The 27,978-nt window shown below is 38.2% G+C and overlaps 1 protein-coding gene across 1 annotated transcript in view; it reads left to right on the top strand.

The window, feature by feature from the left end:
• Positions 1 to 8,510: 8,510 nt before the first annotated feature.
• The window catches only part of LOC306857878 (uncharacterized protein), a 64,067-nt gene continuing 44,599 nt past the window's right edge, over positions 8,511 to 27,978 (top strand). The window contains exons 1-6 of the mRNA XM_079398140.1: positions 8,511 to 8,580; positions 8,717 to 8,804; positions 20,664 to 20,702; positions 22,947 to 23,068; positions 25,281 to 25,559; positions 27,857 to 27,952. Of these exons, the coding sequence (XP_079254266.1) occupies positions 8,765 to 8,804; positions 20,664 to 20,702; positions 22,947 to 23,068; positions 25,281 to 25,559; positions 27,857 to 27,952 (576 nt within the window). The 5' untranslated portion in view covers positions 8,511 to 8,580; positions 8,717 to 8,764. The remainder of the gene's footprint in view (positions 8,581 to 8,716; positions 8,805 to 20,663; positions 20,703 to 22,946; positions 23,069 to 25,280; positions 25,560 to 27,856; positions 27,953 to 27,978) is intronic.

Here is a 27,978-nt window from a genome sequence, read left to right as displayed (position 1 = left end):
TCTTGGCTTTGCGTCACTCCGGGATAATCGATGTGGATGGAGCTGGTTGCTGAAACCAAGCACGGCAGTGGTGACAGCAGTGGCAATCCACCTGTCACTCAATTGGCCATTCCCTTAATTATGCAGAACTTTAAGGCTTGATATAATTTAAATGGATGAGTTATAAAAAAAATTCACCCCCCTCACAGTTGTCATGAAGGGTAAAATTAGCTATATAGACCAAAATAATTTTTTGAACCAGGCTGTAAACATGTTTTTTTCTGCTGTAAAGTTGGGCATTTTAACATGGGGAGTCTATGGGATTGACTCCCTTTTGGAGCCAGCCTCTAACGGCCAGTTGACGAATTACAGTTTAAGTCACTTCTGTGTTGGTTTCAAGAGAGAGAGCGGGATGTTGCCGCTTGGTTAGGATCAGGGAGAATTACTTTTCACAAGGGATGTAAGGCAATTCTGTCAGCATTATCACCATTTCTGTTTAAAATGGAAATATTTAAGTTTCTTCAAACATCAAAACACCTTTAGTTTTATTGGCAGTCGCAGCAAAAGAGACCACCTCGTCATATTTATTAATGCATCTATGAACATGAGCTTTCCGGATCAAAGCAATGTCAACCTTTTTTCGTCGTTGTAAAAAAATGTTACATTTATGGGGGCCATTTAAACCATTTACATTACAACTTATTATATTAATTTCAGTCATTACTATCAAACAAATAAGTGAACTGAACAAATGAGAAAAAGATATACCACTGCAAATTAATTAACTCAAGTCTGCCTTTAAAAACTCATTAACATAAAACAAAAAAAAAACCCCACCCCATAAAACTTTTACAGACTGGGGTAAAAACCGATCAGAAAGCCGATCGGGTCATCCTTCTCGGCCCCTTCAGGTAGTCCCAGCTGGCGGATATTACTGCGTCTGTTGCGGTCTTGTAAATCAGTCACCTGCTGCTCGAGGGCATCCAGACGGCCAGTGTGTTCACCGATCACTTTTTTCTGCTGTCTCTGTTCCCCGATTAAAAAGTCAACTTTAGAACATATATTCTGGATTGTAGTCATGTGAGAGGCGAATTCAGAGGTGAACTGGCACTCCAAATGAGCCTGGTTTCTCCCAAGATTTTTTCTCCATTTTCTGTCACAGATGGAATATTGGTTTCTTGCCACTGTCACCTTTTCGGGGAAACTTAATTTCTGGCAATAATGTCGACTTGATTGCACAAATACTATTTGAACTGAACTGAGCTGAATGATGACATCACTGAATCAATTAACTAACTTTAACTGGAAAATTCAGTGTTTGCTATTGTCCTGGTGCATTATCGACACAGTATTTTCCTGTTTAATACTGTAAAGCTGCTTTAACACAATCTGTACTGTGTAAAGCGGTATTTCGCTATGCAAATAATGGCAACTTTATTTGACTAAAACATTTTTTTGAAAACATCAGCTGATACATGTTGTGCAAGATGGAAACAATGACTGCATTATTTCTAGTATTTTATCTACGAAGGTTTTGCATTATTTTTCTTCTCCTGTTGAGGAAATAAATAATGGGAGAACATCATTGGGTACGATGCAGGAAATCTAATATTATGTTATCAGTAGTTGTAATTTTAACCACATCTATATTAATTATGATTATGTTTCTTCTGTCAGTGCAAATGGTGGCAAGTTTGAAAATTTTAATTGTTTGGACAATCAGAACTTCTGAAAAAAACAGATTTCCCCCCTCTTGGTTTTAAGTATAAAATTAAGTATACAACAGAATCAATAGGCTCCCGTTACACACACATCAGGGCTGCGTTCCCAAAGCTGAAAAATGCTGCCTTCTAAGGACACATTCTAAGGTATGCAGGCATCAAGGCACGTTCGAATCCAATGTCAGCTTCACTTCCTGTCTCCTGAGTTGCCTTCATCTGATAAATTTTTGAAGGCAGCATAGACGGATGCTCCTCTGCCTTTGATATCTAACAATCCTGTGTGTTCCATTCTGTGATGGTTGAGCTAAAAAAATTAAGATGGCGTCTGAAAGTTGCGTTTGGTGGTCAGTGTGTGTAAATGTATATTTCTGACAACCTTTTGGTTGTTTTCATGTTATTTCCAGTGTGAAATCAGTATTATACTTATTAAACATTCACTTGGTTATCTCCAAAGCTCACTCTATTTTATTGTAGATCACTAAAACGATATGCTGCCTCAGAAGCCTGTCCGAAATCAGTTTTGTGAGGTGTATTTGTGTGCAAACGCTGCCTGCAAAGTCACTGCCTGATAAGGCAGCGAGGCAACAAATCAGCATCATGAGTTTCGAACACAGCCCAGAAGTCACCTAACTGATCACCAGCACCTGTCACTCATCAGCATTGCAAACAAGCCCTGCATAAAAGCTATGCAGTTGTCACTCCCTATCTGGCTTTGAGTAGGACTACAGACTGCTGTAATCACCTTGGTGGTAAGTCTCCAGTGATCTTCAGCCACTCCTAAACTTCCTATGACCCTTGTCAGTGTGATTGTACCTGCAAATTCACCTTAGATCACTAGTGGTGTGTACTCACCATCCTCTCTGTCACTCTGTATTTAGATTCACCCTGTGAAGAAAAAGCACTGTCAGAATTTACATCCACTCCATCTCTCCAGCATGTTATTGATATACTTACCTGCCATTATCCAGTTTTCACCTCTGTCAATACAATACCTGTTTGGGTTTACTTGGAGCAAAGACCTCCATCTTGTCGCTGATGGGCACTTTAGAAGGCAGAGATGGACCAGGTATTCATCACTCGACAGCTTGGTGGCACATTTCCAAGAAGTGTTTGGACACCCATTTAGTGACTCATTTGAAAATGAAAAACTTTATTATTTATACTAAAGAAATTACTTTATTAACCAATTATGCTTTGAAGTTCCTTCCTGCCATTGGTTGGACGAGCAATCTCTACTGACAACCTAGACAGGGGATCAATTCAGCATTGCGGCTGCATCTCTCTGTGTACAACGATTCCATGGAACTTAAGCATTTCATCCAATTATCCATCCAGGTTTCTCGCTGTATGAAGCGGTGCCACAAGGATGGTCAGCCACTGCAGTCCTTCATTCTATCCTACCAGCCAGTTCATGCCAGTACTCCAGAACTAGGCAGTGAAGTCATGTAGCTGAACAATACTCGCCTCTCACCGGCCAAGTCGCATCTTTGGCTTGGCCAGCATATCTACCTGTGCTGTGGCTCAGAGGGACATGTCATTGTGGCGTGTTTTATTCATCCTCCATGCCCCTTGGTGAGCTATGTTACTAATACCATTGGCAGTACTTCACCCTTCTCCATAACTTTGACACTGCCTCTGGTATTCTTGTTTCAGTCTCAGCCCTCACTGACTCTGGATCAGATGGCAGTTTCTCTACTGGGGAGCTCTGCTGTCATTTCATCCTCAAAAAAAAAAAGAGGGCACAATGAAACTGCCTACCAAGTCCAATTCATAATTGGGAAGCGGTTTGGCCATGGAACAGTGCAATAATGTATAGGACCCATCCAGCTGCAAATAGGCCATTTCCATCAAGAGAACATTGTCCTCCTGGTTCTGGTGAAGTCAACTACCAGAGTGATTCTTAGGGTGACCATGGCTCATCCAGCAAGATTCATTCATCCCCTGGTCCAACGGAGACGTCTTAAAATGGGGTAGCCAATGTTTCCCTGACTGTTTCCATAAACTCCTGAGATCTGTGCATACATGACTCCCAACCATCTCTGTGAATTCTAGGGGTGTGAATCGGCACTGGTTTCACGATTCAATTAGATTACGATTATCATGTCAATGATTCGATTCAATTCGATATCACGATTATTTCAGATTTATTTTGTGCATTTTTATTAAATTATATAAGCAGGCTACTTTTTTAAAATAATTAACTAATTTAATTAATTGAAATATTAATTAAGAATTTAAAATAAATATAGCTTCAAAACATACAAGCAAATATAAAGTAATAAAAGGGGAAAAGACAATTACAAGTGATAAAGAAAAAGCACGTTCAGTATTTGGGAGTGCTTTAAGTATTGAAAGTTTACAGCATTATTGCCATTTGATTATTACTGATGAGATCATAGACACTGGCAGCTTTAATAGACTGCATTCACACTAATGCACAGATCTATTTCCACATAGTCTATCAGATGTTTTGTCCTGTTCTGAAAACATAAGTGTTTACATCAATTTCGTATCACAAAAGTTGATGCATTTAACCGCAGCCATGAGCTTCAGGACAAACAAACACAAAGCGCACATGTCTGTCAGTACGTGAGTTTCTGCATTTGATACGTACTGCATTCCAAACGGCAGAAATTAAAGCATATCTAAAGTAAAAGACTAAAATAAAAGCAAGTGGAAGCACTGTCAAGCAATGCGCACGCGTCTCTCAGCACATATTCTGTGCAATGAAGCCCACCGTGTTTGTCTCTAGCGCACACACACGTGCAGTTGCAAACTTTTTTTCAATGGAAAGTAGCTAAAGCCAGTTTGAAAAGTCGCTAAATGTTGCCAGATGATGTCATACACTAATTAGCATATTCATAACGTCTATTACTGCATCGACGTAGAATCGTCCACATCGCGATGCAACGATTAATTTTGACACCCCTAGTGAATTCCACTTTGATTGAATGCCCCTCGGAAAAAAGGCCAATGGACACCTCATCTTGCTACTCCCACTATCAAGAAAAAGTTTCTCAGTTACTTCCACACAGACCCTGGGATGGTACCATCCACCCCTAACTGGGTGAGCCGGTGCTCCATGGCAAGATCTATCCATTCTTCCTTACAGTACAGAATGCCAGAGTACATGGAAGAAGCCCTCTAGCAAGGCTTGATTGTGTTTATGGGGTGCAGTCTAACAGGTGTTAAGGCTTCGTTTTGAAGAAAACAAAAAATATATATTTATCACATAATTTACCTTAATTTCTACACCGTTCTGTCCCTTCTCCTATGAACGCTCTGATGATTTCCTGGTTTTATGAAGCCCCTCCCTCAGAAATACGCAATGGGCTCAGATTGGTTAGCTGGCCCAGTGTGCTGTGATTCGCTAAACCAGCTAGTGCACATCCAGAAACGTCACGCCCCTCACCTCAGTGGCATGTGCTCCACTGTTTTATTGTAAATTGTTTTATTGGAAAATTGTGAATCCATTATAATCTAAATAATTTATAAGCTAAATTCAATTAGTATTTTGTTAGATGGGTATAAAAAAAGCTTAGTTTACCATGGCAGTTGTCGTGTGCATTCCTCCTCATGTGAAGACCGAAGAGTGTAAAGACCATCGACTCTACCGTGCGACACCGGCAAAGGATATAAGTATCACTTTTTATTTCTCCTCTTTTCTACTACTTGTTTCTCTTCTGTTTAAGTTTTTAATAACCATTTCTTACTATGTGTAAGTAAGTTGCTGTTTTTAACACGTGTGTTTGGTAGTGTTATTTCTTAGGATTACTTACAAACTATACTGTCATGAGTTGGATTTATCTATTCTAATTTTAGTTAAATGTCTGAATCTATGTCTGTATAGGTCTTAAGTTTTAGTTTTATTTAATTTGAGTTATTTTAATACTTCAACAAACTAAATTGAAATGAGATATATATAATTTTTTAAAATTTTTTTGGTGTTTGGCTTAGTGTTATGTTAGAATCATTATTATACTCTTATACCTTTTTGTTCTTTAATATTTTGAATTGTTTTTATTTTTTTTATTTAAATGTTAAGTTTTGACTGTGCATTTGTCATTTTTATTTAATTTCTTCATTTTTAAAATATGTATACAGGTCCTTTTAAAAAAGTTAGCATATTGTGATAAAGTTCATTATTTTCTGTAATGTACTGATAAACATTAGACTTTCATATATTTTAGATTCATTACAACACAACTGAAGTAGTTCAAGCCTTTTATTGTTTTAATATTGATGATTTTGGCATACAGCTCATGACAACCCAAAATTCCTATCTCAAAAAATTAGCATATTTCATCCGACCAATAAAAGAAAAGTGTTTTTAATACAAAAAAAAAAAGTTAACCTTCAAATAATTATGTTCAGTTATGCACTCAATACTTGGTCGGGAATCCTTTTGCAGAAATGACTGCTTCAATGCGGCGTGGCATGGAGGCAATCAGCCTGTGGCACTGCTGAGGTGTTATGGAGGCCCAGGATGCTTCGATAGCGGCCTTAAGCTCATCCAGAGTGTTGGGTCTTGCGTCTCTCAACTTTCTCTTCACAATATCCCACAGATTCTCTATGGGGTTCAGGTCAGGAGAGCTGGCAGGCCAATTGAGCACAGTAATACCATGGTCAGTAAACCATTTACCAGTGGTTTTGGCACTGTGAGCAGGTGCCAGGTCGTGCTGAAAAATGAAATCTTCATCTCCATAAAGCTTTTCAGCAGATGGAAGCATGAAGTGCTCCAAAATCTCCTGATAGCCAGCTGCATTGACCCTGCCCTTGATAAAACACAGTGGACCAACACCAGCATCACTGACTGTGGGTACTTGACACTGGACTTCAGGCATTTTGGCATTTCCCTCTCCCCAGTCTTCCTCCAGACTCTGGCACCTTGATTTCCGAATGACATGCAAAATTTGCTTTCATCCGAAAAAAGTACTTTGGACCACTGAGCAACAGTCCAGTGCTGCTTCTCTGTAGCCCAGGTCAGGCGCTTCTGCCGCTGTTTCACCTGTAGCCCATTTCCTGCACACGCCTGTACACGGTGGCTCTGGATGTTTCTACTCCAGACTCAGTCCACTGCTTCCGCAGGTCCCCCAAGGTCTGGAATCGGTCCTTCTCCACAATCTTCCTCAGGGTCCGGTCACCTCTTCTCGTTGTGCTGCGTTTTCTGCCACACTTTTTTTCCTTCCCACAGACTTCCCACTGAGGTGCCTTGATACAGCACTCTGGGAACAGCCTATTCGTTCAGAAATTTCTTTCTGTGTCTTACCCTCTTGCTTGAGGGTGTCAATGATGGCCTTCTGGACAGCAGTCAGGTCGGCAGTCTTACCCATGATTGCGGTTTTGAGTAATGAACCAGGCTGGGAGTTTTTAAAAGCCTCAGGAATCTTTTGCAGGTGTTTAGAGTTAATTAGTTGATTCAGATGATTAGGTTAATAGCTCGTTTAGAGAACCTTTTCATGATATGCTAATTGTTTGAGATAGGAAGTTTGGGTTTTCATGAGCTGTATGCCAAAATCATCAATATTAAAACAATAAAAGGCTTGAACTACTTCAGTTGTGTTGTAATGAATCTAAAATATATGAAAGTCTAATGTTTATCAGTACATTACAGAAAATAATGAACTTTATCACAATATGCTAATTTTTTTAAAAGGACCTGTAGATAGTATTTATAAAAAAAAAGTATTTAGCTTTTAGTTTTGGATCTGCTTTTAGTTGCTTTAATACTACAATTGATTGCTTCTGTTGTCCTCATTTGTAAGTCGCTTTGGATGAAAGCGTCTGCTAAATGACTTAATAATAATAATAATAATAATAATAATCTCTTGAAGACAGAATCGTGATTCATATCACAGATTTTTCATGCCCCCTAGTTTTGATGGCATGGCAACAACTCTTCCTCTTCAACTAAAGCAGTGAAACATGGCCTCGCCCCCTTTGTTGCCTGTTCCTGGGGTGGGGTTCATGCAAATTTCAGGGTTTGTGACATCACAAACCCGGAAAGAAGCTCGTTGTAGTCCCTACCAGCCATAACTGTAGGCATTAAACTGCCATAATTTTAAAAGACAATATCTCGGTTTGCATAGACCTTTCAGCATCTTAACTTCGCAAATATCGTTTATGCTCAAACAGCAACATTACACTTTAACTAAAGTTAAAAAGGGAAATAACAATCAACCACCCCTTTAAACTTCCTCTGCTGCTTCATGCTTCTTTTTTTGTGGCTACGGATGGATGCTTTTGGCCTTTTTTATAAATAAAAAAACAGAAAATGTATTAATGTTTTTATTTTTGTGTATTTAAATTCTGTTTACAAACTCACCACACAACATTAATGGTCAAAAACTGCACTTTCTTGAAAGCCATATGTTTTCTGAAAAAAATGACACCTTGCACTTGAAAATAGCACATTCTGTTAGAATTTTACAGTCAAATAAACAAAATATGTAAAAATGACCTATATTACCCTTAGGTTTTAAAGGGTTAAAGGCATTTTATTTCAGTGTAAAGTTTTAATTTATTCTAATCTTTAGCCTGTCATGTATATCAGTCATAGTACTATGTCGGTAGTTATATTCTGTATAAACTCTTTGAATTCATTTCTAATAATTTCCCTCCAGAAACTCTAATTTACTTATATGAGCTGTAATATTTTCTTAGTATTCAGACTGGTACAAAGACACTTTTTTTCTTATAGCAAAATATTTGCATGCCAATATGCATGTTCTTTCAGTATTATGGCAACAGTTGGACTGCATATTAAAATTCTTGAATGTCATGTACGTGATGTCGTTCTATATAAAAGATAGATGACATGAGTGGAGAGAAGACAGTGGTGTTGGTATAACACACACAAACATCTGTGAACATACTTCAGGTATGCATTAAATTGTTCTTACAATATTATTTGACTTCTTTTGGTTCATATTAATTTTATAGGACTTTTATAGATATAATATTGCTATTCTATATATTGATGCATGATTGTATATTTCTGTATTTATTTTCTCAAGATGCAAAGCCTACATTAAGAGAGCTACAGTTCCTGAAATTGCTTTACAATGGAATTTATGAAGTATCTGATGCTGATATTTCTCATCTGTAAGTTTGTCAGTTTTTGTTAATATTTGCAACAAAATTGCTTTACAAAAATAAATAAATTATTTTCACAAACACCCTTTAAAGCTAAAAATATCAGCAACATAATTAACTGTAAGAATGCATTTCAATAAACAATAATTGAAGTTATGTTTGTTGAAATGGATTAATATGAATGTTAAAATATAATGTCATTCTCAACGGGGAGGAAAAGTGGTTAACAATACCCATTCACTGATCTGAACAATTAATTTTTATTAGTCATGTGAATCTTTGGAACAAAACACTGGGTATGGCCGCTCAGGAATTTTACAGTGAAAACTGATCACCGTAACAATGTTGTTTTAAGCTTTTATACTTATCTCGGTCATAACCAGTTATAAGATTTCTGCTTACATTCACTGTTAACTGATTTTATGTAATGACAAAAGTAATTTAGGTTTGCTAACAGATATTCAAACAAACTCAAATATACATTTTGTTCATACATTATCATTTTAATATGATATGTAAATATTTTTAAAGTAAATGCATGCATAAAAATTCAAATATTTTTAAGTAAATTCCTGCATGTATCGTATATTTGTTCCGCCATACTCTGCACATTGCATAAAAACTGGGGTCACCAATTTGATCACTTATTTATCGTGATATCTGGCAGTACTGCATAACCTGTCTACCAAAGTAAAATTTTATTCTTACATGGTGTTTTGAAATTCTTGATGCTGTTGCAACATTCCAAGGTCAGTTATTCTTCACACCATGGTGCAGACTAGAGCTGTGCAATTAATCAAAATAATTATAAAAATCACGATTTTACAGCGTCCCCGACCTCTCAAAATATACAATTTTGCTTTGTCTAATTATTTACTTATGCTCCAAGTTGCTATGTAATAAGCATAATGGTTGTAAACTTTGTCTGTGATTCCACGTATCGATTCGGATGGGACTATATCCAAGTGGTACTCCCTAGAGCCCGGCCGATATGGGTTTTTTGGGGCCGATACCAATATTATAAGGGAGTCAAAAAAGACTGATATCGATATATTGGCCAATATTCTTTAGGTGTATATTACAGTACAGTACCAGTCAAAAGTTCCCATTCGTGTGTCCAAACTTTTGACTGGTACTGTATATAGAATAACGTGTATATACATAAACATATTCATATACGTAAATATATATAACACATTTTTTAGCAATGATAACTCAAATGTGGTGATCAAACACATAATGATGTGACAAAAATATGGAATGGAGGCAGGGTATTTAATTTTAACAATAAAATTTATCCAAAATGAGTCTGACATCAGTGCACTCAACAGTACACTTCGCTTCACTTATTATAAATAACTTTAAAACACAAATAGAACAATATTTAACTTGAATTAAGAAAAGAAACAAGGTAACTCTGTAGGGCAACAAGCTACTGCCAATCCAACAGGGGCAGGTTTATGCCGGTAGCACAGCTTTTCCAAATGAATAAATTAAGAATTTTTTTACAAATTCTGTGTTGTGTATTTTCTGGTAATCAAATGAACATACAGAACAGGAGGATTCGTATATAAATAGTCTTTTTGCAGCTTAATATTCACAGACGCTAGTCTATATCTCAATTTGAATTAAGTGTGCTGATCTGTTTATTTTATTTATTAATCAAAAATATGCCAGATTCCACAGCGGAAGCGTGTTTTTTTTTTTTTTTTTTTTGCACTGCGGAAATCATATGGCCCAAGTACTAATGTAGCAAACTAGTATGATGAGCTCATTGTGAGAGTAAAAGGTGGGGACATTGTTTATTTAACTTATAGCATTACGTCTCACCAACTAGGTGACAACGTAGCGTTAAATCACCATTCAACAGACTCAAGCCACCACTGCACTGCGGTCTATTGGACTGCAGAAAGATACTAACTTTCAATCTGCTACATTACTGACTGTACTGACAAACTATGCTGATTTACAAAATTACTGGGAAAGTGAGCAAGTAACAAAATAATTCATACAAGACGATGAAGAAGTGTATACGTGGTTTAACCAACGCTATTTCACATACCAATTCGTACGGATTTTATGAGGTGGCTAATTCATACGAATTCGTACAACCTCACTCCTATGATTTTATACGATTTGTCTAAACCCCAGTGACGGGTAGGTTTAGGGGCAGGGTTAGGTGTAGGTCATTCGTACAAATTCATACGAATTGGCAAAAATCGTATGAATTTGTACGAGTGAGGTCGTACGAATTCGTACGAATGACCTACACGCATACCCATTAATTTACCATACCCCTAAGACTCATCTTCACGACGAGTCTCTCCGCTTGTCTAACTCTGCCAGTGGCGCTGCAGCCTTGAGAAAAAGACCAGTTAATACAGCTTGACTCGGAAACTGAGCGCTAGTTAGATATTCTTACATAAACGTGGCTTTATGTCTTGCAAATAACAACAGAATACATTGCATAACGTGATTTTAAAAAAAAGTCAAAAATGAAAGTTAACCTACCATACACTTGTGGTTTTTCATCTTCACAAGTCTTTCACAGAGCCGTTGCCGAGGAGTTGTGTGGTTGTTTTTCACAGTCATTTAGTACTACTGTATTTTGATTTATAGTAGGAGAATATTTTTCCAGAATGCACTTAAAATCTAAAATAACATACTCTACACAGCGTATACAGTAAGAAACCTGAATACAGAAAACAGTAATAATACTGCGAGAAGAAAAATGATTTATATTTGTGTTGGCCAAATCGCAAATTATTGTTCATTGTTAAATTAACAATAATTAATTTGTTCTGTAATTATTACAGGGGTTCTGTGAGAAAAACACAGTCATGGCAGATTCGTACAAGATTCAAATTTCAAAGTATGTCTGTGAAACACAAATTTCTCTAATGAGCCCCTGGAAAATTAGTTCTATCCGAATGGAGCTATTGATGGCATTGCAGCTACCTGCCCATCACAGCTACATTTTACTTACTTTACTCAGAACACAGTCACTGTGGTGGCTAGTGTAACAATATGTGTATTTGTACTGAAAAATTTTGTTACAGGTCTTTTGGTTTGGTATTCATATTTACCGAACAAATACAGCTATTTTTTTTTTTTTTTTTTTTTTAACCACTGCACTTGCAGAACATAATTTATAAAACTCCGTTCATTTTAATGAATCATTTAGTCTATGGCTACGGTTTCAGTATGAATAAAACACTGATTAGGCATTATATAGTTAAATAATTGCAATAGGTTTCTGTCAATTCTTTCAGAAAATTCAAACAATAAGAATGCCATTTTTAATGTGCACGGACAAATCACCGTTTCACTGTATAAGCGCCTCAATTCAAACTGCAGTTCGGAGTGCAAGTGAACCAATCCTCCTTTCCCCTTTACTACTGGTTATAGCATGAAATAAAAATTTAATGAATATCTCATGTCATGTAGTCACTGTAAAATTGACTGAAAAAAAAATCACTGGAAAAAAACGGCAAAGCCCACTGTATGCTTAGAGATCAAAATCAATGCTTTGTGTGCGAACGTCAGCTCCAGACAAAGGGAGTATCACATGTTTGCTTTCCAAATTGCCTTTCTGAAAGAGCTTCTTGGCACTCTGTAAGGTTAATGTTGCTAAAGCTATCATTGTCTCAGCCTGTTTTCACTGATGCTGCCTTCACGTGCTACCAGAAGATCTTAAATAGGAATGTGGTAGTTAAAAATTGCATATGAAAGCAATGCAATGTCGACTGCTTGAATTTGCCGGGCTCATAATCACACTTGGGACTTCTAAAGTTTATGATAGCATACGAAGGCACCATGAGACCAGCTATGTCATTATTTTTAATCGCACCATGCTCCCCATCGGTGTATAAATGCTCATTTATTATGCACAGTACAATCAGATGACTGACTTTCAAACTGAGTAAGTTTTTTTGTAAAGATAACAGGCTTGTACTAATAGTGGAATGTTTATTTGCAAAAGCTAGCACTGCTATTGACAGAGCATGAGCACTTGAAACTCGGCCCTCTTCTGAAAAGACAAAGACTGATTACCAACTGCTCCGAGAAGCCCTCATTAAAGAGTTCTCCGACCCTGAGTCCGAACAAGGCCTAGTGGCTGCCCTGGAGACAAGACAAGGACGTCACGAACCTCCTCAAGCCTACTACAGCCGACTCAGACGAGCATACTTTGGAACTCGTAACGAACCTGACATGGAAGACGAACTAAACTTCAAAACTCTCTTCCTAAGGAACCTTCACCCCGGCGTACGCCACCATCTTGGCGTTCTCGCATGTCCACGAACAATGACTGCTCAGCAGTTGCGAGATTTGGCGCAGAAGGCCTACGGTAAACAAAAGATGGCCTCAGAAAAGAGCGGCAAAAGCCCAGCAGTTCTTGACTTCAACACTCACAGTCATGGTCTGGCTCTAGAGGGCGCCCAATGCCAAGACAGTGCCAAGCCGCCACCCAGAGAGTGGAATGCACCCTCGTCCAACAAAGAACGAGACTCCCACGAACGACACTTATTGAACGACACATCAGAGGCGAAGCCCTTCTTGACACGGGAGCCGACATCACTCTAATGTCCACCGAGCTCCTCGAAAAGGTCCAAGAAAGAACAAAGGGGACTAACAGAACCCTCAGACTCCAGAGGTGTGAGCTGGACCTCCAAGCATATTCCCACACGGGCCTCCAACTAAAACATGTGGCCCCAATCCACCTAACGGTTGGATCAATGGATCTCGTCCATCCAGTATACGTCTCACCACTCAAGACGTATCCACTTCTCATTGGGAAAGATCTGCTTAATCGCTTTGAACCGCTGATAGACTTCAAGCACCTAAAGATGTGGGCACAAGTCCGCGAGCCTCTACCCTGCCAGTCATTAGACTCCAACGAGTCGCAGTGTCAAGTCACAGACACCACCCTCAATCCACTGACTGATGATGCAGTAGCAAAGCCTGTACCTGGATCAAGCACAAGCAGCAAAGACCAGGACCCTCTCCTCTGCTCACTGCAGGAGCCTGAATCAAACACAGGCCCCCTTCAAGTCATGACTGCAATAGATGTTCAAGGCACATCAGTGTCCGACGCGGCACTAGCCCTGTGGGCAGAGAACCCAGCCATCAGCCTGAATCTATTCAGAACACTGAAGCAAAGACATCGGAGTCTACCACATGTCGGTAAGCACAGCCGCTTCCCTCTCAGTCACTGGTCGACGACCATGGCCACCTCCAAGATCATCTGCGCTCTGGACATACGATGGAACAACAGACATCTGAGTCACTACTTCCTCATCGTCCCAGATCTGCCGCATGACATCTATATGGGAGCGGATATCATGGTCCGGCTCAATGCTTGCATTGATACTGTGAACGACATCATATGGTCTCCTGTCACACCAACTGACAACTGCAGTCAACCTCAAGAACCTCCAATCTGGTCAAACCATGCCCGACGCATGCGCTATGATCACGGAGCAAGAAGCCACAATACCTGCCTACAGCAAGAGTGTCAGCATCCGCTTCAACATGCGACCTGGCCAAACTCTCAACAGTAAACTAAGCTTCTTCCAACCTTCCAGGACCTGTCTGAAACTAGGACTGACCCTGGAAGCCACACCTCTCATCGAAGTGTCATCTCGTGCTGTGTATGTGTTATTCAACAACTGTACGGCCCAAGACATCCACGTTCCCAAAGCCAATCACCTGGGATGGCTCATCAGCCAGACATTCCACGACTTTGAACTGATGGTACCTGTCATAGGCCCTATACCAGCACATCTAATGCCAGACGAATACGACGACACCGTAACAATCACAAAACCCCATGGAATCATTGCCATCACTTCCATTCTGCCGGTGTCCAGAGAAGGCGTCTGCCGATCAGAACTAACAGATGGCACTCATCTCGCTGTCTACGCTGTCTCAACACAGCCTGCGACGGAATAACCTCCACAGGTGAACACCGGGGTCCAACGCCCCTCAAATGACTTAACTGCAGAAGAACCCTACACTGGGTTCAACGCACAAATTCAGCAGATCCTGAGTGAGGCGGATGCCCTCCACAACGAGGTGGATCGCCAAGGACTCAAAGACGTTCTGCACAAATACAAAGGCTCCTTCGCAAAGGATTCCCTGGATTGTGGACTGACCAACATCCACACAGTGCGCATCCCGACAAACCCAAATGCGCCACCCACGTTTGTGCGACAGTACAAGATTCCAATAGCGTCACATGAGCCAGTGCAAGAAATTGTTGACTCCATGCTGGAAAAGGGGGTCATCCGACCCTGTAACAGCACATACTCTGCCCCGATATGGCCAGTCCTAAAACCAAACGGCAAATGGCGGCCCACCATCGACTATCGCAAGTTTATTTATTTATTTATTTAGTCATTTAGCAGACACTTTTATCCAAAGCGACTTACAAATGAGGACATAAGAAGCAATCAAAACCAACAAAAGAGCGACAACGTGCAAGTGCCATTACAAGTCTCAGTTAGCCTAACGCAGTACAGATAAATATTATTATTATTATTATTATTATTATTATTATTAATTTTAATTTATTTACTTTTTAATAAGACATAGATAAAATAAAATTAGAATAGAGAGTGCTAGAGTTAGAGGGTCAAGTAAAGATGGAACAGATGAGTTTTTAGCCGTTTCTTGAAGAGGATTCGGCTACACGGATTGAATTGGGCAGGTCATTCCACCAGATGGGAACAGTTAATGAAAAAGTCAGTGAAAGTGTTTTTGTGTGTCTTTGGGATGGTACAATAATGCGTCGTTCACTTGAAGAACGCAAGCTTCTAGAAGTTGAATCAACAAGTACCACTGTCACGATGGCCTATGACCCAATTGGATCAAGAAATTCCAAAAATCAAAGGCTCGACGATCCTGTCAACACTGGACGTCGCCTCCGGGTTCTGGACGATCCCTGTCCACCCCGATGACCAACACAAGCTAGCATTCACGTTTGGCAATCGACAGTACACCTTCACACGGTGTCCCTTCGGCTATGCCAACTCACCAGCTGAATTCAACATCATTCTAAACAAAGCATGCCCTGACGCCAGAGCTAGAGGCAACCTTGTTTAAGTAGATGATATTTTGATGAAAAGCTCAAGTGTGGAAGACCACATCAAGGAAATTGATCACGTCCTAAACCAGCTGACAACGGCAGGAGCCAAAATCGCCCTTCACAAAGGACAGTGGTGCAAAACCAAGGTGAACTACGTCGGACTGCTTGTCGGAAGAAACGGCATCGAGCCACAGTCTAACCGCACCCAAGCAATCCAATGTATAAAAGTGCCGACTAACATCTCTGAGCTGCGAAGCTTTCTGGGAGTGTGCAATTACTCGCGACAGTTCATCGAAAACTACGCTGACATTGCCCGACCACTAACCTCCCTCCAGAAAAAGGATGAACTCTTCGTCTGGACGGTAGCCCAGGACATAGCGATGAGCCAGCTCAAACAGCGCCTGTGCTCTGCCCCGTGTCTAGCTTACCCAGATCCTGGAAAAGAATTCTACCTGGATGCTGGGTTCTCCAATCATTGCCTCAGCTCAGGCCTATACCAGCTCCATGACAAAGACAAGCGAGTGGTCGCTTATGCCAGCAAAACGCTGCTTCCCCCAGAATGCAAGTACTCAGACTGCGAAAAAGTGGTGGTTCTTTAGGTTCCGCTGGTGTGTGCAGCGTGTCCGTTGAACAGTTTTGGCAGGCTGCTAGCCCGTTGCCCAATGATGATTTGTAGTTTTGGGCGTATCGTGCCTCAACGTCCCGTCCTTGGAGTGTCATTAGCCAGGTAGCTATGCGTGCGTTGGTCACCACGCCGTCTCTGATGCGTTGACTGTTAAGGAAGGTGACCGGCTGATGACAAGTCTCTATGATGACTTTCTGTGCACCGATGTAATTCGAGAAACGCTGGATAGCCCACACAGTGCAAAGCAAAGCTTTGATCGCTTAACTCCAGCTTGTTTGTCAGTGTTTTCAGATCATCGGCTGTGGAGCCGCTGCTTCCGCAATGAAGAGCGAGCGTGTGCACACTGTTGCCAGATTGCTTAAAATAAGCAAAATACTGGACAGAAAATATATCCTTGTAACAGCAAAGCTCTGATTCTGGGATTTTAACGGTTGATATCTGGCAACCGCACTCATGAAAGCTTGCGTAGTAGAGGCATGTAGAGCAGTCCGCAATAACATTATGTCTCCTTTTTGTTTGACGAAAATAGAGAGGTTTTTGGTCAAGTTTATATATTTTTTTTGAATACATTTTAGTCTCGTCTTTTTTTCATCAATGAAATTGCATGCTGATATACTCATATTTTTCGTTTATTTACCTTATTGTCGTCTCGTCTTCGTTTCGTCTTAGTCATGGGGAAAAAAGCTCGTCAAAGAACTTTTTCGTCATAGTTTTCATTAACGAAATTTACACTAGTCTCCATTTTGCTAATGTGTAAAAAAAAAAATTAAAAAAAGACTCTCTCCCCACCTCAGGACTCTTGCGCATAAGGGGACGTAATATTGGACGTTCGGTGCATTCTTTTGGGAAAGTAGGCTTGAATTTGAAATATTCTTTATTCACCATATTTTCAAATTTTACATCGTCATCAAAACGATTGTGATTTATTATGCTAATATTCAATATATCGCCCAGCCCTAGTATAAATAGTAGCAAATCAAAAGCAATTGACCAAACAATTTAAGAAGCTTTTTTTAATTTTTTCAGAAAGAAAATACATTGTTTATGAAGTATTTCTATATTCCTTTACCTTCATGAACACATTTTATCATATTGAATTACTGTGCCAAGAGTTGTGCGGTCAAGACTGTGTTTCAGACAAACCAACAATATACAGACCATGAAGATGGGTCAATGCTTTACTTTTGAAATGTGCAATAATGTCATTGAGATTTATTATTTGATAATGCAATATAGTAACTCACTGTTCTTCTGAAGCCCCAGTAACTGTTGCAGCAGACTAAGAGAGCTACCATCCTGCAGACTTCAGTTCCAACCCACCTGTCTGTATTTATCAAGTAGCCCTGAACACCTTGATTAGCTGCTTCAGGTGTGTTTGATTGGGGTCAGAGCTGAAATCTGCTGGACGGTTGCTCAGGGTTCGAGACCCCTGCAGTAAACTGTCAAGAACCTGGTATACTGTCTGTCACAGGGCTTGTGGTATCACACCTGCAGAGACACAGAATCTTTATAAACAAGAATGCTATTTTCTTCTTTCATCTCAGCATATCACTTAATGAAATCAAATAATAATAAAAAAAAATAGAATTAAATTAATTTGTAAATAATAACCATTAAATAAAAACTGTGTTTGCAGTTAAACAATACTGAGTGTTCTGGCGGTAGCTGTATGCAAATCATCAACATGCAAATCTGACTCTGACTGTACAATAAATATTGAATAAATAGTCTAATTGAAAGTTAGCCATGGTACCCAGCATATGCATAACAATTCAAATGTGTGTGTACTTTATTTTTACGTACCTGCTGAAAACGTTTCTGCCTGTGAAAGATGATCCTTCTGCTGTTTGCCTGCCACAGTAATGTACTTGTCCGTTTTCTTAATTTATGCTCAAAGCAGAGACAATGTTTGTATGTTTCTGCTGTTTTCCGATTGTCATCCTGCAAGCCAAGTCACTGGTTGACGCAGTTTCTAAAATATACCCACCGTGTGCGTGTAAAATCCTTTTTTTCTTCGTTCATGGATGTGAGATGCTTATATCGTTGTTTATAATAAATTTTATATAGTTTTGAAGGAGGTCTGGCCGTAAGTTCTTCTTCACTCGGTAATGACAACATGGGCGCAGACATCTTGGATTCATGTTTACAAGTCATTCCGAAAAGCGGCCATTTTATTGGTCTAGTAGGAAGCACGTGACGCGAAGCCTCATCACTCAAGATCAAAATATGATTACGTGAGGAAAGAACTATTGCCGACTTTAAACTCTAATAAAAAATAAACTGCAGACTTACACATGGATAACTTTTATTTTCTCGCTTAAAACCAATAGATCTTTTTCCTGGAATTAAAAGAATTTAGTGCACCATGTATGGGAACGGAAAACGGCTTCACCGTATGGCCTATAATTATAAATGTTTGGAAAGGTATAAGGATTTATTATAAAATAAATTGATTAAAAATCTTTGAAAGTGGTTTTTTTTTGCCAGGAAATCTTATGCATGAGACAGAAAACACTCCTCTTCACTGGAAAAAACTTAGCCGGAGTAAATCAATAAGTGAAACTCATGGAAGTCATAGGATACTATGACGTTACAGGAAATCCCAAATATGGTCAAAGGCATACAGTACGTTATCGCTGTATCTGAATAAAATGCAAGACAATAAACATACAATTGCAATTAAATGGTTTATCTCCATTATTCAAGCCATCTCGTGTATTTTTATATTAATAAACTATATTTATAGGCCTAATGCAATTCTAATCAACATAGCCTTTATCATTGTATAGAATACTATGAATAATATATAAATAATGTATAAATATAAATGATTTTTGCTTCATTTTGTGATATGAAACCACGTCAGATTACAAAAGGAAATTATTTCAAACACTCGACTGATATGATGAAATGAATTTGGAGCAAAAACATTTTATTAAATGGACTGTACAGCTCTGGTGCATAATTTTGTAGATATGTAGTCAGAAGGTGTGTTTGGCTTGAAGCGGGGGGGGGGGGGGTATATACCAAATCTCTCTCTCTCTCTCTCTCTCTATATATGTATATATATATATATATATATATATATATATATATATATATATATATATATATATATATATATATATATGGGTGCGATTTGTAAAAATCCAGAGCGGGGGTTGCTTTTGAAAACTTTTTATAGGCGTAGGCTATAATACTCTATAGGCAGAGGATCAGATCAACTTCCCGGGAGAGCTATAGAGAGCAGACATGCTTTCGAATTGCTCTCGCAGTACTTTGATGTTAAACACCGATCTGTCTGCACAGTCAAACACACCTTCTGACAGCACCAGGGCTGTACAGTCCATTTAATACCCATCACCTAGAAATTCAACTGACAACCTCGCGGTCACAGGGCCCTTCCCATTAAGATGGGGCCTTAGGCGAACGCCTGTTGGACGGGCTAACACTGGTATGTGCACATAAACAGACAAACTATGTTCAGATTTTATAGTCCAAATAGCGACAAGTGCTTGGAAATGCTGTTTTGTACTCATTTACTGTTGAGTCGGCTGCGGTACGGCCAACAGAATGCACTTTGCTCACTGCACAGTATAGACGCTGTTGGGAAAGACAGACCTCGTGCTCACGGGGCAGTACTGGCAAAATCTTACAAATCAACGACAGCCAAGGTTTTATCCAAAACAGTCACTAGGTTTGTGGATATCCAATGTGGATATTTTGGCGGGCTGCCACAAATAAATCAATGTACGGGAAACACTGTTACAGACATATATACAGTAGATATATATTACTACAGTGATATGTAATACGCCTGTATTATTGCTGTGGAAATAAACATTTTGGGGTTATTCATGGCATGTTGAGAAAAATTTGTTAATGCTTTTACACTTTTAAATTTCCTATGTTCGATGGTTGAAGGATGAGTAGAATAATGTCACCTCATTGTGCACAGTTTTTGAAAACACTTATTAATGCATTCTGATTGTTTATAGTGTAACAGAAGTTTCTCCCATAATTTTCACAAAGCGTCATGGAGTGCAATTGGATACACCAATATTTAAAATAAGCAACAGCTAGATTCAAAGTCTTGTGATTCACCTTGAACATGTTTTTTTTTTTAACTACTTTTCTCTCTCTTTTTACTTTTTAGGTGACACAAGAAAAGCTACCTGCAATGGAGAAGATACAGGTAAAAAAAATAAAATAAAAAATAAATAAAACCAAATAGTACCTGGTTCAATACAATTCTGTAAGTGAATAAGTAATAGATAAGCTAACATGACATTAAACTCAGGTAATTTTTATTTCTGCTAATAACGTTAAAAGGTGTATAAATGAAAGTGGTAGCTCAATAAAAATTTTCACCATTTACCTTCACGTCATTCCAAAACTGTATGACTTTCTTATGTGGAACACAAAATAATATATTTTGAATGTCTCAATGCATTTTTTTTTTTTTGTCTGATCCAGTGTTGTCCAATACAGTTGTTTTGAACCCCCCTGACTTAATCTACTTTAACATGTAACCTAACAAGATTTTGTTTTTCTCTGTTCTGAGGCCTCACGTAGTCTTTGACTGTAAACAATTATGCAGTATAGACAGTTTCATTTACTGTAACGTTGTGAGATCTTAATGAACAAAGATGAGTGATTTTAGACCATTTTAGTCATCTATCAGGATCCTTAGGAATACGATAAAATGATTTCCCCTTTGCTTTATGGGACAATTGGGTGTGTGTATATAGGAAAATGCGTATTTTCAATTAAAGATAACTTATAGATTTAATATGGGCTGCTTTTGGTGCTCGACACTGTTTTATTGGTCATTTTGTGTGTTTTACGAATAAGATGGGCTACTTAAATGCAAAATGTTTTTCTCTATATTTTTCAATAGTGAAAGACGGCTTCCGTTATTGATCACGTGTCATGTAGATTGCATGTTTTCTTGCACGGCTGAATGTTGGCAAAACTGATTTACTGAAGTCAAAACACGGACGGAATTAGCATTAGCGCGAACACCGCTTATTGTGAAGGATTCTGCAGCCTTCCTTGAACAGTTATGTTCAGGACTTTCTGATTTAAATACTGCGTGAGGGGGCAAGAAGCTGGCCAAGGGAGGTCACGTACGGGACACATAAATTGAGCCCAATATACGAGACGCCCCAGCTAATATGGGATAGTTGGCAACCCTAGCTTTCCCCTGTCTGATCTGGTATCATGGCGCACAGCAGCTGTCCACCATGTTGAAATGGTGTAAGGTTTGTAAGGTCTAAATAGTCTGGTTTTAAATTATTGTTCTACAACTGTCGATACCAATGCTACGGCCGCTCTAGTACTCTCCTGATGGCCTGCCAAAGTGGCGGAGTTTAGATTGAGTGACGTCAACCTCTGGAGCTCTGTAGCATACCTATCTGGGACGTTCTTGGTTATCATGTTACGTTAGGAGGACGTACTGATGACGTTGTGAGTTGGTATTGGGATGGTAATGGAATTACTTGCATACGACGTCATGGTTACGTTGCCCATTGGTAAGTCATGAAATTACCAAAAATGAATGCATTATAATGTGTAGCTGGAAAATATCTTTCCGAGAGAACGCAAAAGTTTTGCGAGGCAACGCAAATGTCCTTGCAAGAGAACGCAAATTTTTGCAAGGGAATGCAAATATCTTTGAATGAAAAGAACGCAAAACATTTGAAAAATATTTTTTCCTCCCTCCCCAAATTTTTTCCACTCACCCCGAATTTTTCCCACCACCATGTCCGTTAAAGGGCTCTGTAGATTCTGGAACTGGGCCAATGTTGACAGCGTGTCAGCTATACTGAAACATTAAAAATATAAACAGCTTACCGAATTCAGTGTGACGGCTGAGCTTGTTTTTCAGTCATTTACCTGTTTTACCATCACTGGTATTCTTGATTTTCACAAGCCATCCATCCATTATATTTTAGTTTAAGATGTTTTTGCTCGCACTCAATCTTCTTGAGTCTGTCACCAAAAAAGAAAAGAAACGGCCGCTTGATTAGCTTGGAGACTAGTTATATTGCCCTCTCGTGGATGGATGACTCAAAATTAGCAAGCAAAATCTCACATTCACAGCGGTTTCACTTGCGCCACCAGGGTGAAAAGTTCACTGTTGTAGATCTCTAGTGTTCTCTCTCTCTCTTGATTTAGATTTTTATAAGACTACAAACAATATAGAAGAATTTATAAACATATGGTGATGTTTTGTTGAAGAAAATTTGTTTTTTGGGCTGATGTCGAGTTAATTTAGTGATTTGTCTTTTTTTTTTTTTTTTTTTTTACTTCCAAAATGTTTGAACTGATTATTGTTTTTGATTTAGTTTTAAAGCAATAAAGATGTTTTGGACCCTCTCTCTCTCTCTCTGTCTCTCTCTCTCTGTCTCTCTCTCTCCCTGTCTCATAATTTCAGACCTTTTCTACCCATTTGGAAATGAAGACATACGGAGTCCCTCTACAGATGATGGAAGCTCTCCAGAAATATTATTGGAAAAGCCCTTTGTATATTTTGGAAATGTTCATCAAAAGGCTTATGTAAGAGCATTGTCTTCATACATTCTGTGTGTGTCCTGGTATTCCCTACATTATGGGGGCCAAATGTCCCCCACAAGGATAGTAATACCAGTACATTTTGACATTGTGGGGACATTTATTTTTTTGGTCCCCATTAAGAAAACACTTTGTAAATTATATAGAATGATCTTTTTTAAAAATACTAAAATGACAGGAAGCTTTGTGTGAGGGGTAGGTTTAGGAGTTGGGTTAAGCTAAGGGGATAGAAAATCCAGTAGGTCTATAAAAACCATTGCATCTATGGAATGTCCCCATAACATATGGAAACCACTGTGTGTGTGTGTGTTAATGTACAGCTAAACCTTCTTGTATATTAAGACAAACACCTGCAATTCTGGCCAAATTAAAGATACGTTGTGTGTGAATTTGCACGTTATAATGTAAGCACCATTAATGAACCCCTGTGTTTTATAATAATAAAAAAATATTCATTAGTGAAATTAAATAATGATTTAATAATAAAAAAAAAAATGATAAGGATTAGTGTCTCTAACTGGCCTGTTTAGCTAAGCCCTCAAAACACTTTATTTACTGGTACAATATTGCATGATTTGTAGATTATATTTAATAGTTTACAATTTGCAAAAACGTTTGAAGTTAGTTTTTAATATTACATTCTTAAGGACTCTACGCTTACATTTCTTTTCAGGAGCACTAGTGCTCCTACTACTAAAAAAATAAATAGGAACAGACACCTTCTGATCAATGACAGAAATGAACCTTCCCATTGATATTTGACTCCTTTAAAGTTTTTGTTGTTTTTTTTGCCATTTTTCTAACTTTATTAAATGTCATCTTTTGTGCCAAAAATTTTGATTTGTAAACTTTTATCAAAAATTTTAATTAAACAATAAATTCAATTAAAAATAATAAGATACAATCAGGAAGAATAAGTTATCAGTGAAATGAAATCAGCATCAACATCTTTTCATGGCACAGAAGAGCACAGATGTGGCATTAAGGAATATTTACAGAATTTTTGACAAGACTCATGCATCTCATAATAACAGTGTTATAAGATTAATGTTTTAAATATAAAGTTTTGAATATAGAAATTTAAATGACTCAATTTATACTTAAATAATGAAACTGAAACCACCAATAGGTGGCAGCAAGTCACCGACTTTGTCACTAAATCATTCATTCAATTGATTTGTTCAAATGGCTGATTCATTTAGGAACAAAGCAAGTGACTCTATGAATGGGTCATTGAATCATTGACTAGATTTGTTCAAAAGCAAAGATTCAAAGATAGGCTTTGTCAAAGACTATAGATGCGCAGCGGCTCAGCTGTGACTTTGTTTTTGAACTATATTTTTGTTGACAAAATAGAGCAAAATAGACAAGTGTTCCTAAAATGTAAGTCACTTAATATTAACTTTTGTATAAAATCAGAAATGTTTAAAACTGTTGTATAAATTCAATATCACATTTACAAACTTTTTATAATCATTAAAAAGCTGTTACCTTCCTTAGTTTATCGCAATCTCACAGACTTCCATTTTTATGAATGAAGCTCTCTACACTGCAGACTGAATATTATTTACATTGTCTCTACACTTTGTTTGTTACAATGATTGACAAAAACTGCAGTCTGCTTTCACAATCTGTGCTGTGAGGAGCAGCACGCGCACCGATAGAGAAGCATTTCTATTCATAGCTTTCAGTCATATGACCAGCTCGAAGACAAAACATCAATAGAACTGCAGCACAAGAAATCAATTTGTCAATTTTTCATCTGTTTCCCACCCGCAACTATTTAGATCCCCTCTCAAGATAATACAACAAAGGTATTTCTGAACAAAATGCAAGTTTTGGCCATTTGCAATCCATATTAAGCACTCGCGGCAATATTTCAATCATTAAACAGTGCGACAAAACGTAAAAACACTTAATGTGCCTTAATACTGTATATTTAAAACTGTAATATTAAAAGATCAAATTCAGTAATCACCATATTATACATATCACAGCGAACCATAAACACAGTGCTGCATTTATGTGCAGAACTGGGATTGCTTTCGTAGTCTTTTGAATGGATAAAATATAGAAATCACTTTAATTTCCAAATAAACCTAACCAGTTGGAAGTGAAACGCCGTGCCCCCTCGAAATTCACTCTCCGGGCCACTGTAAAAATCTCTTTTTATAATATTGTTTTATCTTTGTTTCAGGTTAATAACAATGGCCATTTGACATTTGATGGGCCTCTTTCACAGCCGACACCCAATTATTTACAGTCAAAATTCTACATGAACATCATTGCTCCACTTTGGACAGACATGGACAACAGAGTCAATGGAACAATCTCCTATCGTCAGGTCACCAGTGGTGGACTCTTACAAGCAGCTTCAAACAACATAAACCAGTATTTTCCTAATCTGAACTTCACCGCCTCATGGCTGCTCATTGTCACTTGGGATAAAGTGCCATACTTTGCCAGCTCACATTCGGTAAGCTATCTGTAATTGTTCTTACTCACGTAGGGTACTTTTTGAAAGACTTTTGGAATTTTTCTGTTCTAAATACTGTTCAAGTAATTTGATGTGGTATCTTAACATGCTTAATTCTAACATATTTTGGGGGTTTTTAACAAGAAGCTGGTCTTCAGTGTTGGGGAAAGTTACTTTTAAAGGTGCCATATAATGCATTGATACAGTATTTAAAATTGTTCTCTGATAACTACATAGAAGGTATGTGGCTTAGGTAAGGGCAAAAAAAATCTCCAGAAAAGGTTTTACATGTCCATTTACAAGCCTAGGATTTGTCTCTACAATGAAATGGTCTGCTATTGGCTTATTTGGAAGGGTCATGAATATTAATGAGCTCTGCTCCGATTGGCTGTTTCACAGTGCAGCCTATTTCAGTGGCTCACAGCAAGAAGGGAACAGGGAGGAAAATGTATATTTCAATACTTTCTCTCGCAGTTATATCATTGAGTAATTAGACTGTATATAAAATGCGGACATCAGGGAGTCGCTATTAATATGCGGTATTGAAACTGCTTTTGAACGATCAGTGATCCCGTTATAGTTTCACTTTCGCTTTTGAGATTCGTGATTGTACTCTGTTTATACTGTGGAGCGGCAGTAGTTACCACACATTTTACATGATCAGATGCTTGTCAGTGGTGCTCAAGATATGCAAATCAATCGCCATAATCAGTCATCTCTCCTTACTCTGTTTATGTGGCAAGTGAAATCTTATGTACTGTAACAGGCTACCGCTAGCAAGGAGCTATCCATGTCCCTTTAGTGGCTCGCATTATTTTATTAGAACGCATTATTTGCTTTCCTTGCCTTTCTGAATACAGACACCAACCCATCCCTGCACATCACATCCCCTGCACAGCCTGGAACATAACATTTATTTCCATGAACTGTCATTTTCGCTGTTGTCCTCGATTGTTTCTTTACAATACCTGCAGAACTTCTGATGATTCGGCTGTGTAGGGCGGTTATATGCAAATGTTGGGGGCGTAGTGAACTATCTAGTGATCTAGGAGGAAACTATGGTGTTTGAGGCTCACGGTGTGTCATTTCCATGTACAGAACTGTTATTATTTAACTATGCCAAGGTAAATACAGTTTTCCATTCTATGGCACCTTTAAATATAATGCATTACGATATTGCATTATTTTAAGTCTGTACAGTAGAGGAGCAGCTCAAGCAAACCTTTCAGCAGTGAAGAATAGGACACAAGAGATTTCAACACTCTTCATAAATAAATTAATTAAATGAATGAATGAAATTACAATTATGTCATTTTTGCTATGGTTGAATTGGATAGAGTTCAGTAGGAAAGACACTGGTTAATAAAATTAGATTAAATACATAAATATATTTGTGTTATTTAACATATTTAATTATTGCAGGTTTGCAGCATTCTAAGTTTGCATTTCATTGATTTTGAGGTCTACTGAATCTGTTTTTGTGTAAGTGAGATGAGTAAATGCATGTTCACATTTAGTTTAGACCTACAGTAAGCATCATGTTTACACAGCACACACTGCGCTTAAACCTGATTTCTCTCAACATGGGAACAGGAGAGCTATCAGTCAATAAATAGGAAAACAAACTGGCATTACAATACTTATTTGAAAAGGTAACTTAGATATTTTTTGTAAATGAAAACGTAATGCATTACTTTACTAGTTACTCAGAAAAGTAATCTGATTACATAACTCGCGTTACTTGTAATGCGTTACCTCCAACACGTGTCTTTATGAACTTTATTGTTTTATTGACTTCAAGCCAATAAAGCTTGGTTTTCTCTTTACATGTTTGTATTTCTCTAAGAATGCAAGTAAACCAAAGTTAGGCCAACACAGCTGTCCAACTTGTTCCAAATCAAGACAACATTTAACAGCAGCTATAAAATTTTTGAAAAAGTCAGAGTAAAGATGCAGTTCCATTTCATGGGCAAAATTCAGTCATTTTATTAGTTGAGTTTTGCATGAGAGCAAAGGGAAAAACAAAATCCTCACGCAGATTACGCTGACTTTTTAAAACGGGTTACGTGAATTCGCCTCACTGACCAATAGAAAGCTGCTTAGGTTGAAAGAATCTTCTGTGTGAGCTGTGCTTTATAAATTACTACGTTTTTAGACAATTAACTAGTTTTGCAGGTGAAATTCGCCAAAATTTCAATATGTGAAGTTTCTTTTGGTTAAAAGAAAGGGAGAGCTGTGACAATGAAACCGTATTCTGTATCATCTGTATTTATGTAGTTATTCCCTTTATCTTCCAGAAATCAACTTTTCAAGTGGTTTTGGTGTCTGGCAAAAACATATCATTTACAATCATGCATTATGGCCATATCACTCCGACCACATACAATTTTATGGTAATTTGAAAACCACACTGATCAAA

This window comes from Barbus barbus (assembly GCF_936440315.1).
Source record: "Barbus barbus genome assembly, chromosome: 38".
In the NCBI taxonomy this organism is placed as follows: Eukaryota; Metazoa; Chordata; class Actinopteri; order Cypriniformes; family Cyprinidae; genus Barbus; species Barbus barbus.
This window is presented reverse-complemented; position numbering and strand designations above follow the sequence as displayed.